Source organism: Pongo abelii, chromosome 9 (genome assembly GCF_028885655.2).
Source record: "Pongo abelii isolate AG06213 chromosome 9, NHGRI_mPonAbe1-v2.0_pri, whole genome shotgun sequence".
Classification (NCBI taxonomy): Eukaryota; Metazoa; Chordata; class Mammalia; order Primates; family Hominidae; genus Pongo; species Pongo abelii.
The window spans coordinates 14,928,478-14,942,881 of record NC_071994.2 but is presented as its reverse complement, the minus strand read 5'-3'; the positions used below and the strand labels follow the sequence as shown (position 1 = coordinate 14,942,881).

Here is a 14,404-nt window from a genome sequence, read left to right as displayed (position 1 = left end):
AGTATTATTTTCATAGGAAAGATTGTATCAGGCAGCCACTGCTTTTTCAGCAAATTTCAAAATAGACATCCACACCCATATTGGGAACACAAAATCAGTTAATGCTTCCGATATAAAAGAGGAACTAGCTGTGCGATTCAGAAATTCTCAGCACAGCCTTTAAGGTTCCAAACATCTGCTAGAAGAGGAATGCAGATTTAAACTGAGTGAGGTGTGGAGAGGGGGAAGTTGATTGGGTCTAGACCAAAGAACTTTGAGGAACTTGCCTAGAGCCCTTCATGCATCAGACCTACAGCAGACATTGCAGGCCTGAAGAAAGGTAGGTCCAGGGACTTGCCTTCCTAGGCTTTCGGGCTGATGGTTTGTTTCACTTACTGGGTTAAGGATTTCTGGCAGGGGAATGAGAAAAATAATGAGGCCACTTCCCATGACCCAAGCTGGTATTCAGGGTTGGGGTGGGTTGAGTGCACCTTTAAATGTGCATTTGGTGGGGGGATAAGGAACAGTTTTTGCTACAGTTGATGGGAGTTAGAAAAGCCTCCTAAAGGCTGACATTGGAGGCTGGATAAGGTTGTTTAGTTACTTTTGTCCCATAAGTCCTCAGGATATCAAAACACTGAAAGCAACATTTTAAACCTTTGACTAGTTACCTCATTTACTGTTAATGCCCTTCTTCCATGGTCTTTATTCTCTGTGTCTGACTGGTTATTTTTATAACTCAGGATTTAAGAACAGATGTATCACATGCAGAATTTGGTGTACATGGAGTAGGGCACAGGCAGTGTCCCCAGCCTTGTACATTTAGATGGGCTGTGGCCTGACCTAGTTCTCCAGTGGTCTTTGGCACTATTCATGGGGCACCCAGGCAGTAAACTGAGGCTGCTCATTATAAAATCTGCTAATGAAAAACACCTTGTAGACTTTTAGCATTCTTAGGATAAGAAAGAAGTTTGTAAGTAGTCGTGGCCGTTGTAATCTTTCCCCAGATGAAGTAAATGAGACCCATAAAAGGGAAATAATGTACCCAGAATCATACAAGTTAACAAAAGGGCTAGGAGAAAAAAAAAAAAAAAAAAACAGAATTCTTGGTTCCTAGCCCAGGCCTTTCCCCCTTTTCCTTTCCCATGCCACCACTTCTGCATCCCCATCATCTTTCTAAAACCTATCCAGATTCAGGCCTCATTTTGGGTTTCTAGTCTATTTGATAACTTTGCCAAGAAAAAGGGATGGCTGTTTGTACCACTCTCTTCATGCTCTCTCCTTGCAATTGTGACCCGTGATGGGGATGGTGACACAAAAATGAGGAAACAAGAGACTGGTGGTTCTGCTGATCCACAAGGTGACTGGGACCAATAGAAGAGGGAAGAGTGGTCTAGGTTCCCCCACCTTTTTATCAGGGGTGTGGGGGAAAGACATTGTAGTTGTTAAGAGCCTGATGCATATAGGTGATGTGACAAAACCAAGGTTTAGATTCTTCTCCAACCTGGAAGAAATGTCCCTCATATGTATCCAATATTCTCAGCAGTTAAAAAAAAATGAATATAGAGAAGTCAAGCCCTGGATGGTAAACACATGTTTTTGTCCTTGGGGACTTTATGTGCTGTAGGTAATTAACACAAGGATTTCTGTGGTGGAAAAAGAGGAGGCAGTTATATGAATTTACGGCCAGAGTTTCTTAGAATGACAAAGCACCAGCCTTGAATGACCAGAACCTGACCTATGTTACCAAAGAATTATGGGAAAGCATAGAAGTCAGTTACAAGCTTTATTTTGATATAATTGCTCTGCTCTCGAGGAAGCTTACAGTCTTACCAGAGAGGCACTAAACACAGAGAGAGAACCACCAGTGCATTTCATAAGACAGACCCAACATGTCCTAAATTCTCAGTCTGAAGGTGTGCCTGAGAGATTGAGGCAGAGGTTCTTTTACATTAAAGAAGAATAAAGTACACATTTAGATGGACTAAGAAGAATCATCTTTAGTCACTTTCCAAATAACTTTGACTTTTGCAATGTAGAAGGAACATAACATAGACTTCTTAAACCCTTATTTACTGTCATAGGTTGAGTAATCCATGTGTGTGCAATGCTGGGGAAGTGGGGGAATAGTGTCTGAGAGAAGATAGAGACTATAAAATGCTGTTCATGTGTGAGAAGATTAGATGATGTGGTGGGTTTGTTTTTGTTCTTACAAGGTGGTCACAAGAGGGGTGGAACATTCCTGCAAATGGTTTCAATATACGCAGATGTCTCAATATAGGAATGAAATTACTTCTTTGGAACAACTTAAATAAGTCAAATATACTTGGAGCTTTAAAAATTAAAAGGAGAGAGATTTGAGGTAAGACTACAACAATAGATTTGTACTGAAGTAGCAGAGGTTTTGTTATCAACATTAAAAATTTTAACTTTATGCTAAGGGTGGTGAAATGCAAAAGGAGGCTTTTAAAGGGGATGGTGACTCAATTGTTTTTGTATTTGATCATTCTGGCTACAACATCAGTGGTGGATTGAATATCCAAAGCCACAAATGGACACAGTGAACATTCAGAGGCTATAATGAATACTTCTGATAAAAATAGAATAATGGCTTGCCTTGAGAAGATGGGAGAAATACACAGAGTTGAAAAATGGTTGTGTAGGATTAGAATGAGATTGATTGAGCATAGAGGGTAGGCAACGGAAGGAACCAATGACAAACTATCAGATATTTTTGAGACAGGGTCTCACTGTGTTGCCCAGGCTGGAGTACCCTGACGCCATTGTGGCTTACTGCAGCCTGGACCTCAGCCTCCTGAGTAGCTGGGATTACAGGCGCCCACCACCACACCCAGCTAATTTTTGCATTTTGTGGAGAGATGGGGTTTCACCATGTTCCCCAGTCTGATCTCGAACTCCTGGGCTCCAGCGATCCTCCCACCTTGGCCTCCCATAGTGCTGGGATTACAGGAGTGAGTCACAATGCCCAGCTTTAAACTTCCAGATTTTTAACATGGATAGTGTAGTTAATTGCCGGACCTTCCACCAAGAAAGGACACTTGTAATTTCATAGCCCTGTTAGGGTTCCTGTTCCCTTTAGCTCTTGCCACTCTTGATTAGCAACTACTTGCAGGGCTCTGAAACAATCTCCACATACTGTTCCTTGCGCCACCTTACTTCTTTGAAAGAGAAATTTTGAGGAAGACTGGATGTCTTCTATTTAGGTCTTCTAAGGTTTGAAATAAAAATAACCTCTTCTCCCTTCTGGGACAAGTAGGTAAATTGTCAATTTATGGGCTTTATTAGAATGACTTTAAATTAAGCCCAGAGAAGGACAATTCCCTTAAGTGTAACAAAATTTGAGGATGTGGATTAAATGTAAGATCAAAAATAAAACCTATTTTATTTTAGCCATATGCTCCAAATCTAAATTTTGTGTTCTGTCCAGGGAGTGCTAAAGTGTATATATAGGTCTGAATATACCTACTCCATCGCATATAAATGTAACCCACCTCACAAATTCCATTATCATTGGAACAGAGACTGCAAGAGGAAGACGAGGGCCTCTTGGCCCACCTCTACGTAGTCTTGTTATCTAACTTATTCCAAATTGGGTGGTTTCTACCTTTTAGCTATTATAGATAATGCTGCTAAGAAAATTAATTGTACAAGTTTTTGTGCAAACAAAAGAGATCTTCTATTCACCAGACTAGTTTAGTGGATCCCCTTAAGCAAAGGAGTTCTGGAATTACATCACCTGGATTTAAATTTTGGCCCTGCCACTGTTTACTCAAGTTACTCAATCTTGTGTTTCTATAATTCTGTCCTGTGAATAATAGAGTATATCTCTCAAGGGAATTTAATGATGAAATAACACATATAAAACATTTAAACCAGTGCATGTCACTTAATAAATGCTAAATACATATTGACTATTATTATTGGTATCCCTACTATCACTTACTCATTTCTGGCTTGAAGTATAAAACATAAACTTCCTTTAACACTTTCCTGCCACTCAAGGACATGCTAGACAGGGACTTTATTCCTGTCATCACCCTGCTCCAACCTGCTCCGGTCTTGGGGAAAGTGGAAAAGCAGATAAGAGGGGTCTATATAATTGGTGAGAGCATGTTTTACATGGTACCATGTGGTCAGAGGTTGACTCTTCCTCTCTTTTGCAGTTTGTCTCAAAGATTGGTCAGAAGAGTCAGGATTGTCCTCCTTTTTTGCTCTCAGTAAGTTAGATACAAGACTATGCAGAGGTGGGCCAAGAGGCTGTCCTCTTCCTCTTGCAGTCTCTGTTCTAATGATAATGGAGTTTATGAGGTGGGTTACATTTACATGCTATGGAGTAGGTACATTCAGACCTATATGGACACTTTAGCATCCTCTGAGCAGAACACAAAATTTAGATATGGATCAAAGGGGTAAAATAAAATAGCGGGCCTTATTTTTTGTCTTAAATTTAATTTGTACTCTCAAATTTTGTTAAACATCAGAGAACTCTCTCCATCTGGGCTTAATTTAAAGTCATTCTAACAAAGCCCATAAATTAACAATTTACCAACTGTCCCAGAAGGGAGAAGAGGTAATTTTTATTTCAAACATTAGAATACCTAAATAGAAGGTATTCAGCCTTCCTCAAAATTTCTCTTTCAAAAAAGTAAGGTGGCACAGGAAAAGTATGTGGAAATTATTTCAGAACCCTACAAGCAGCCTCTAATCAAGAATGGCAAGAACTAAATGTAACAGAAACCCTAAGAGGGCTATGGGACTGCAAGTGTCCTTTCTTGGTGGAAGGCCCAGCAATTAACCACATTGTGTTAAAAATTTGGAAATTTAAGTTTGGGCATGGTGGCTCACTCCTGTAATCCCAGCACTACTGGAGGCTGAGACAGGAGGATCACTTGAGCCCTGGAGTTTGAGACCAGCCTGGGTAACATGGAGAAACCCCATCTCTACAAAAAATACAAAAATTAGCTAGGTGTGGTGGCACAGGCCTGTAATCCCAGCTACTTGGGTAGCTGAGGTCGAGGCTGCAGTGAGCCACGATAGTGCCAGTGTACTCCAGCCTGGGCAACAGAGTGAGACCCTGTCTCAAAAAAGTCTGGTAGTTTATTGGGGGAACCAGCCCCCAATATTTCAACATAGGTTATTTTCTATTTTCCCTAAGTGTCAGCCAGTCTGAGAAATAAAGAGAAAGAGTACAAAAGAGAGAAATTTTACAGCTGGGCCTCTGGGGGTGACATCACATGTCAGCAGGCACCGTGATGCCCCTGAGCCACAAAACCAGCAAGTTTTTATTAGGGATTTCAAAAGAAGAGGAGTGTACGAATAGGGAGTGGGTCAGAGACATCACATGCTTCAAATGGCAATAAAAGATCACACGGGCTGGGCAGAGCAAGGTCACAAAGCCAGGGTGAAATTAGAATTACTAATGAGGTTCCATGTCCCGCTGTGCACGCATTGTCATTGATAAACATCTTAACAGGAAACAGCGTTCAAGAGCAGAGAACCAGTCTGACTACAATTCACCAGGCTGGAATTTCCTAATCCTAGCAAGCCTGAGGGTGCTGCAGGAGACCAGGGTGTATTTCATCCCTTATCTTCAATCGCATAAGGCAGACACCCCCAGAGCGGCTGTCCACAGGCACCCCCTGGGAATGCATTCCCTTCCCAGGGTTATTCCTTACTGGGAAAAGAATTCAGCGATATTTCTCCTACTCGTTTTCTGCAATAAGAAAAATATGATTCTGTTCTGCCCAGCCCTGCAAGCAGTCAGACCTTATGGTTATCTCCCTTGTTCCCTGAACATCACTGTTATCCTGTTCTTTTTCAGGGTGCCCAGATTTCATACTGTTCAAACACACATGTTTTACAATTTGTGCAGTTAACACAATCATCCCAGGGTTGTGAGGCAACATACATCCTCAGCTTACGAAGATGATGGGATTAAGAGATTAAAGTAAAGACAGGCATAGGAAATTATAAAAGTATTGATTGGAGAAGTGATAAATGTCCATGCAATTTTCACAGTTTATGTTCAGAGATTGCAGTAAAGACAGGCGTAAGATATTATAAAAGTATTAATTTGGGGAACTAATAAATGTCCATGAAATCTTCACAATTTATGTTCTTCTGCCATGGCTTCAGCCGGTCCCTCCGTTCAGGGTCCCTGACTTCCCGCAATAGTAGTTTGTTATTAATGACTTCTCTTACCCACCCTCTATGCTCAGTCAATCATTAAATGATGACCTTCTTTGCCTCTTTTGACAGTTTTTGACTTGAAGTTTATTTTACATGATCTAAGTACAGATAATTATTCTCTTTAGGCTTCTATTTGCATGGAACAGTCCGTCCCTTAACTTTCAATCTATGTTTCTTCTTAAGGCTAAAGTGAGTCTCTTACAGCATCTGGTTAGATCTTGTTTTTTAAAAATTTTCTAGCCACTCTTTGACTTTTGTTCAAAGATTTAATTCATTTATATTTAAGGTTAGCATTAATGGATAAGGATTTACCAGTGACATTTTATTATTTTGGGGGGGTTGTTTTTGTAGATCTTTGTTTCTTTCTTGCACTCTGGTCTACCTTTGTGATTTAGTAATTTTATGAATTGCTAAGCTTTGAATTCTTTAACATTTGTGTATCTGCTGTAGTTCTTTGCCTTGTAGTCATCATTAGGCTTACATAAAACCACGTAGTTTTATAAATTGACTATTTTAAGGTGACAATAACAATGTTTGTTGAAACAAGAACTCTAGACTTGTACTGTCCTCCCACGAAATTAAATTTTTGATATCTTTGTTTTCTGCAACTGTAAAAGACCATTGAACACTGGGTAATTTATTATAAAGTTGTATTTTGCTTATAGATCTAGAGGCTGGGAAGTCTAAGCATGCATGGTGTAAACCTCTAGTGAGGGTGATCCCATCAAGGAAGGTGGAAGTGAGCATACAAAGCAGAGAGAGAGATGGGGCCAAATGTGTTCTTTTATCAGGAGTCTACTCCTGTGATAACTAACCCTCTCCAGTGATAATGACATTCATCCATTCATGCAGGTAGAGGTCTCCTGATGCAATTACCTCTTGAAGGTCTCACCTCTTAATACTGTTAAAATGGCAATTAAATTTTCAAATGAGTTTTAGAGGGGACATTGAAACCGTAGCACTTCATCCACAACCCTCCAAAACTCGCGTTCTTCTCACATACAAAATACAATAATTCTGCCTCAATAGCCTCAAAAGCCTCAAAATTTTTACCCATTCCAGCATTGACTCTAAAGTTCTAAGTCCAGAGTCACATCAGAAGCAGATATGGATGAGACTCAAGGTATGATTTATCTGGAGGCAAATGTTTCCAGCTGTGAGCCTGTGAAATCAAAACAAGTGATTTGTTTTCAAAATATAATGGTGGAACAGGTGCAGAATAGACTTTCTCAGTTCAAAAGAAAGAACTAGGCAAGAAAAAGGTGGAAGTGGTTTCAAGTGAGTCCAAAACCCAACCGAGAAAACAGCATTAAGCTTTAAATCTGGAGAATAATTTCCTTTGACTCTATGTCCTGAATCCTGGGGACACTGATTGGGGCCCTCAGACAGTCCTGCTCCCATATCTTTGCTGGGCTCAGTCCGTGCTTCAGCTCTGTTAGGTTGGCGTTGCATGCTAGTGGCCCTATAGTTCTGAGATCTCAAAGGTAGCCGCACTCCCATGGCTCCACTAGGCATATCCCTAACTGGGACTCTGTGTTGGCTCTGACCCCACATTTTCACTCAGCATTGCCCTGATGGAGGCTCTTTGAAGTGGCTCCACTCCCATAGCTATTTGTGACATCCTTTGAAACTAGGTGGTGAAAGCCATGCCTCTACAACTCTTGCAGTCTGTGAGCCTATAGAGTTAACACCACATGGTTGCCATCAAGGTTGACAGTTTGTATTTTTTAGGCACAAGTATTATAGTGGCTGTGGAGCTGGGGTCCTAGGCTCAGAGTCTTGCAAAACTACTGTGGCACAGGTTCACTTACCAAGGCATGGTTGGAGGCAGATTACCCACAAAGCTGAGGCTGTAACTCTAAAGCACACCTCAGTAACTCAAGCCCATGGGGCAGGGATGGAATAGTTACTGATTCTGGGGTCAGTGCACAACACCAGCATGGCTCCAGGGAAAGAGGGGTGCTCTGGAGGCTTGAGCTCTGGGGAGCAGGTTACTGTTGAAATTTTGGTTCCAGAGACAATAGGACACTGCAGCAACTCCAACCCTGGGGGATGGAGTGCCACATAGTGGTAACTCTAGACCCTGGGATGGTAGGGCATGGCAATATCCCAGGCTGTGTAAGGCTGGATGTAGCAGCAGCAAGGCCTCAGGAATGACTAAGCCTGTCTGTGGCTTGGTCCTTGGGTTTCTTGAAGCAGTATAGAAATGACCCCCTGGGGAGCCAGGGTTTTTCAGAAGCTTGGACTCCAGGGAACTAGTCAGTTCTAGGGAGGCGGGGCACTGCAGTTATTTTGCCTGGATTGTTGGGTGACACAGCTCAATCAAAGCTATGTGTCCTCAGAGAGTGGGACACAGTTTCAGCTTGAATTTGGAGGGGCAGGGTGCACCAGTGACTAAGATGGGGGCATGGAGCAGTTCCATGGCAGCCTGCCCTCGGCAGGTAGAGAATAGACAGGAGCAGTTTGGCTTAGGTATGGCTACCAGGTGTGTGTGGTGTAGCGGTGGTTAAGCCTCAGAGATAGAGGGGTGCAATAGCTACTCACTTCTGAAGGAGAATGCACTGTAGCAGTGATTCACTTCCAAGAAAGGGCAACACAGTAGCAGCTCAGGCCATGGAGGCCAGGGCATAGTGTCAGTGCCACCTCTGGGATAGGACAGACATGTGGACTTCAGGTAGCTCCGTCAGCTGAGCTCAGAGCCTGTGAAGACTCTGTCTCCAGTAGTAAGATTACAGGTATCCATGGTGGTGATGGGAGCTGCTGGGGTCCTCTCGCTTACCTTCTCCCTGCAGGAAGAAGGCCCTGCTGACTCAGAGCTGGTCCTAACTGGGGGAAGGGGTGGTAGAAGAAAGGTGTTTTATCTCCTTCTTCATGTAGCCATCCTGGGTTTCTATGATCTACAAGATTTCTGCTACTCCTTCGCTGTTTTCAGGTGCTCTTCTTTAGTTACTTTAGATGGAATGCATTTGTTTATTCATTGTTTTGGGGAGTGTGTGCATGTGTGTGTGTTGATGATGATGAGGGTTAGGAACTTCTAGTTGGCCTTCTTGGTGACATTGTTTAGAATTCTAATCAGATATATTGTAGACCTTTTAATTCTACACTTCTAATCTTTTAACCTCTCTTCTATTATGACCATTTTCTTGTTTCTCTATAGAATTCTTGGTGATTTCTTCAATTTTTCCTTCCAGTTGACTAATTCTATTTTCAGCTATTCCTTGTTATTTAACACATTGACCAATTGTTTTCTGTCAACACTATTTTGTATTTGAAATTTGAGATTATGTTCCAAATATGTCCTGTCACTCTATGCGCTTTATCTTTGACTTTATTTTTGTGATTTAATTTTCATTTAAATAAGTTATCTATACTCTTTACATATTCTATATGTGATATATATCCAGATGCTCCTAATCTGTGGGACTTCTTGGAGGCTTGTATCAAGGATATCTACTTCCTTCTTTATGGACTCTAATGGAGGACTTATTCAGAGACTGATTGCTTTCTAAATATGTGTCTTTTTGGTGGGATTTCTCCTTTCCTACTGACTTTGATGATTCTCAGAACTATACTTTTCCAGGGAAGTGACAGTTATCAACTGATGTATTTAATTCCCAGGATTATAAACAATAATTTATGTTGTACACCTCAGAGGGCCCTCTCATCTTTGATAAGTATACTCTGAAATCTGTGGCCATTGTGTCCTGTTTCTTTCATACTCTTGCTACAATTCTCCCCAAATTTATCGTCATGTAATCTTTGTTTTTAACACTCATTTCACCTGATTTATAGAAATGTTAGTTGTTTCCCACTTTCATAAAAAAATGGAGTTCTAATTCTGTTTGTCCAAATTGTTTTCGGAACTTTTCTAAAAGTGATAAGAATAAGAACATTGATTTTTTGGTTACATTCTTATATTTAATTTCTTATCTTAACTACTTCAGTCACATTTACATTATATATTTCTTATTTATTATATTTGTCTTTCTTTTTTAAAAGAAATACTTAACTTATTTTATAATTTGTAATTTTGTACTTTTTATTTTACTATTTTTCATAATTTTAAGTATACACATTACTAAAGTTAAATTAATGTTCTAAATGATTAATCTTTTCATTTTAACATTTCTTCTCTATCTTTCTCTGAAATTCACCCTCCTTCTTCTGACTTTAATCAGTTTTATTGTTAGACAGCTAATAATTTACTTCCATTGATGTATCAAAAATAAATACAGGATGATAATTTTTTCAGAGAAATCTTAATTTTTTTCTCAACATAGCAAATTTGGAGTACAACAATTTTTTTTCATTTATGTTACCAATAAAAGGGCACACATCTCCAAAGGAGACTTTTATAGGGGCTCAATGAAGAATAAATGGTATCAAAATTAACTGTTACTTGAAGGACATTAGCAAGCTTCATTTCCCTAAAAATTTATGGAAGTTGATCATGAAACACCTGAATATGAATTCAACTACATAGATAAAAATTTCCATGTGGCTTTAGCCTATCTCTACATGACTTGGTTGGAGTTATTATACTGAGGACAGAAAGACGTATAAGAGTAATATGTTTGTGCTTAGATTCTCAAAAAATTATTTGATGGATCCTTGCTATGCACCAGCAAGTTAGGATTTAAAGTAATGTAATAGGACAAGAGATTTAGATTTGTGGTGCCAAGAATATGACTCAGAGACATAAGTTTCATTCCCAAAGTTCAGAGTTTGTGGCACAAAATACAAGGTTACATAAATCACACTCAGCAAGGATGAACATGGGAAGATTTTCAGCCCTGTGAATTTAACTGTGCTCTGATTAGAAAAGGAGGAACTATACAATACTATACAATAAATTGGAAGGCAGATTAGTTTGTGTAGTTTATTACTATTATAAAAGTAATCCTTCAGCTGGGCGCAGTGGATCAACCTGTAATTTCAGCACTTTGGGAGGCCAAGATGGACGGATCATGAGGTCAGGAGATCGAGACCATACTGGCCAACATGGTGAAACTCTGTCTCTACTAAAAATACAAAAATTGGCTCAGCATGATGGCACGCGCCTGTAGTAACAGCTACTTGGGAGGCTGAGGCAGGAGAATCGTTTGAACCCAGGAGGCAGGGTTGCAGTGTGCCAAGATCGCGCCACTGCATTGCAGCCTGGCGACAGAGCGAGACTCTATCTCAAAAAAAAACAAAAACAAAAACTAAAAAACAAAGTAATCCTTTGTGGGTAAGTGGCTGTAATCAAGGGATTAGGCAGTAAGAGGGATAGGAATAAAATCTGAGCAGACTTGGAATTGGAACTTAAAGACATTTCTCTAATTTTAGAGGTCCAATAGGTTTACCTCGCTTCTGTCAACGTGTCCCTCTCTGCAGGATTTTCCAGCATCTTGATATCTCATGATATTTAGTTTATCTCCCACCACCCACCCCCACCCCCACACTTAATGTGTTGCCTATTCCATTTCCCCAGCTCTAACAGCTATTATGATATGGGAAGAGAATGTAGACCAGATTTTGTCCTTAGGGAGGAACCTGCCCCAAAGTGTCATGTCCTCTTTTGCCATTTCCAGGACATCATCCTAAATTACATTTCTTATTGTAGCACCTTTTCTGCTGCCATGACAACCATGCAAGGAATGGAACAGGCCATGCCAGGGGCTGGCCCTGGTGTGCCCCAGCTGGGAAACATGGCTGTCGTACATTCACATCTGTGGAAAGGATTGCAAGAGAAGTTCTGGAAGGGGGAACCCAAAGTCCTTGGGGTAAGTTGCCAATCTAGGGGAAGACCAATAGTGTTGTAAACTCATATTTCATAAGACCTTATGTCAAATACACTGTCCCACTAGCCTCATAATACAACAGCCAACCCTCGCGACATCAGTAATTACTTTTCAGGATCTTCATCTGAAAACCTATATAGTATCTGTCACAACGTGCTTCCAGTTGAGTTATATTTAAAATATATTGACTTCAGATCTATTCTAGGGTTGTGGGTCATCCATGATAATTGTATGTAAACTCAGTGTGGAAGAGCAGCAAAATAAAAGGCCACCTATGCACTACTAGCTGATGCCCCCTTTACAGGCTTTCCTGATGGCTGACAGACACATATTGCTACTATTTCTTTCTGGCACCTTTTCTTAGCCCCCTGCTCAGAGGATGAAAAATCTATTCTCTGAGCATTTCCATCTGGAGTCTCAGATGAGCAAGCCTAAAAGAAATGAAGGATTAAAAGAATGACAGAATAGGGCAGGTGAAAGGATATTAAATATAGGTTTATCACTAGCCCAAGCTTCAAACCACTGGGAAAATGTCACTGTGGATATTTTGGATCCTTTTTTCACATTATTCATTTTTTGGAGGGGGGGAAATACAGTTATTTCTCATAAAATATGTTATTTATGTTGGCACATACTAGGTTTATTTGTTTATTTATTTTTAATTTTATTTTTAGATGGAGTCTCGCTCTGTCACCCAGGCTGGAGTGCAGTGGCGCAATCTCAGCTCACTGCAACCTCCGTCTTCCGGGTTCAAGCGATTCTCCTGCCTCAGCCTCCTGAGTAGTTGGGATTACAGGCATAAGCCATCACGCCCAGCTAATTTTTGTATTTTTAGTAGAGACGGGGTTTCACCACATTGGTCAGGCTGGTCTTGAACTCCTAACCTCGTGATCTGCCTGCTTCGGCCTCCCAAAGTGGGTTTATTTTTTAATGTATGAATAATTATTTTAAAATATACTGTATGTTTTAGAGCAGTTTTAGGCTTAAAGAAAAATTGAGAGCAAAGCACAGATCTATCCCATATGCCCCTTGCCCCCACAAATGCATGGCTTTTTAATTATCAACTTCCTCCACCAGAGTATAACCTTTGTACCAACTGATGAACTACATTGACACATCATTACTAAAAGTACACAAATCACAATGGGGTTCATTCTCTGTGTTGTGTGTTCTGTGGGTTTTAACAAAAGTATAATGATATGAATCTACCTTTATAGTATCATATAGTATCCCACCAATCCCTGGCAACCACAAATCTTTTATTGTCTTCATAGTTTGCCCTTTCCAGAAAGTCATACAGTTGGAATTGTACACTAGGTGGTTTTTTTAGATTGCATTCTTTCACCTAAAAACACGCATTTAAATTTCCTCCATGTTTTCTTATGGCTTGATAGCTCATTTATTTTTAGTACTGAATAATATTTCATTGTCTAGAGGTACCACAGTTTATTTATGCATTCACCTACTGAAGGACATCTTGATGGCTTCCAAACTTTGGCAATTAGGAGTAACGTTGCTATAAATATCCGTGTGCAGGTTATGTGTGGACATAAGTATTTCAACTCATTTGGTTAAGTATGATTACAGTATTGTAGGTAAGAGTATGTTTAGTTTTTTAAGAAACTGCCCTACTGTCTTCCACGTGACCTTGTCATTTTGAAGATTTCTATCAACAGCCAGTGAGTTCCTGCTGTTCTACAAAATCTCCAGCAATTGGTAGTGCCAGTGTTCTGGATTTTTACCATTCTAACAGGTGCTAGAGGACTTTCATTATCATTTTAATTTGCATTTCCCTTGTGACATAAGATGTGGACCATCTTTTCATGCGTCTCTTTACCATCTCTATATCTTCTTTCATAAGGTGTCTTGTTAAATTCTTTGGCACATTTTTAATGAGGACGTTTATGTTCTTACTGCTAAGTTTTAAATTTGTTGTATATCTTGGATAACGATCCTTTGTCAGATATGACTCTTGCAAATATCTTCTCCCAGTCTGTGGTTTGTCTTTTCATCTCTTAACAATGTCTTCTGCAGAGCAGAACTTTTTAATTTTAAGAAAATTAAGATGATTTATTCTGTATTTCATGGTTTGTGCCTTTGGTATCGTATTGACAAATTCATCACCAAACCCAAGGTCATCTAGATTTTGGCCTATGTTATCCGTTAGGAGTTTTATAGTTTTTAGTTTAATATTTATGTCTGTGACTCATTTTGAGTTAATCTTTGTGAAAGATATAAGGTATGTGTCTAAGTTTTATTTTTACTTATGGATATCAAGTTTTAATTACTATTTTTTAAAATACTTTTTTTTCATTGTATTACATTAGTTCATTACCAAAGATCACTTGACTATATTTGTGTGGCTCTCTCCAGGCTTTCTACTCTATTCCATTGATCTATTTTTCTATTTCTTTGCTAATACCACACAGTCC

At 39.8% G+C, this 14,404-nt stretch overlaps 1 protein-coding gene across 2 annotated transcripts in view; it reads left to right on the top strand.

The window, feature by feature from the left end:
- Nucleotides 1-268: 268 nt before the first annotated feature.
- Nucleotides 269-14,404, top strand: part of MS4A4A (membrane spanning 4-domains A4A) — a 34,205-nt gene continuing 20,069 nt past the window's right edge. For both annotated transcript variants that reach the window (XM_024255298.2, XM_009246298.3), the window contains exons 1-2: nt 269-319; nt 11,795-11,954. In XM_024255298.2, coding sequence (XP_024111066.2) covers nt 279-319; nt 11,795-11,954 — 201 coding nt within the window. In that variant the 5' untranslated portion in view covers nt 269-278. The remainder of the gene's footprint in view (nt 320-11,794; nt 11,955-14,404) is intronic.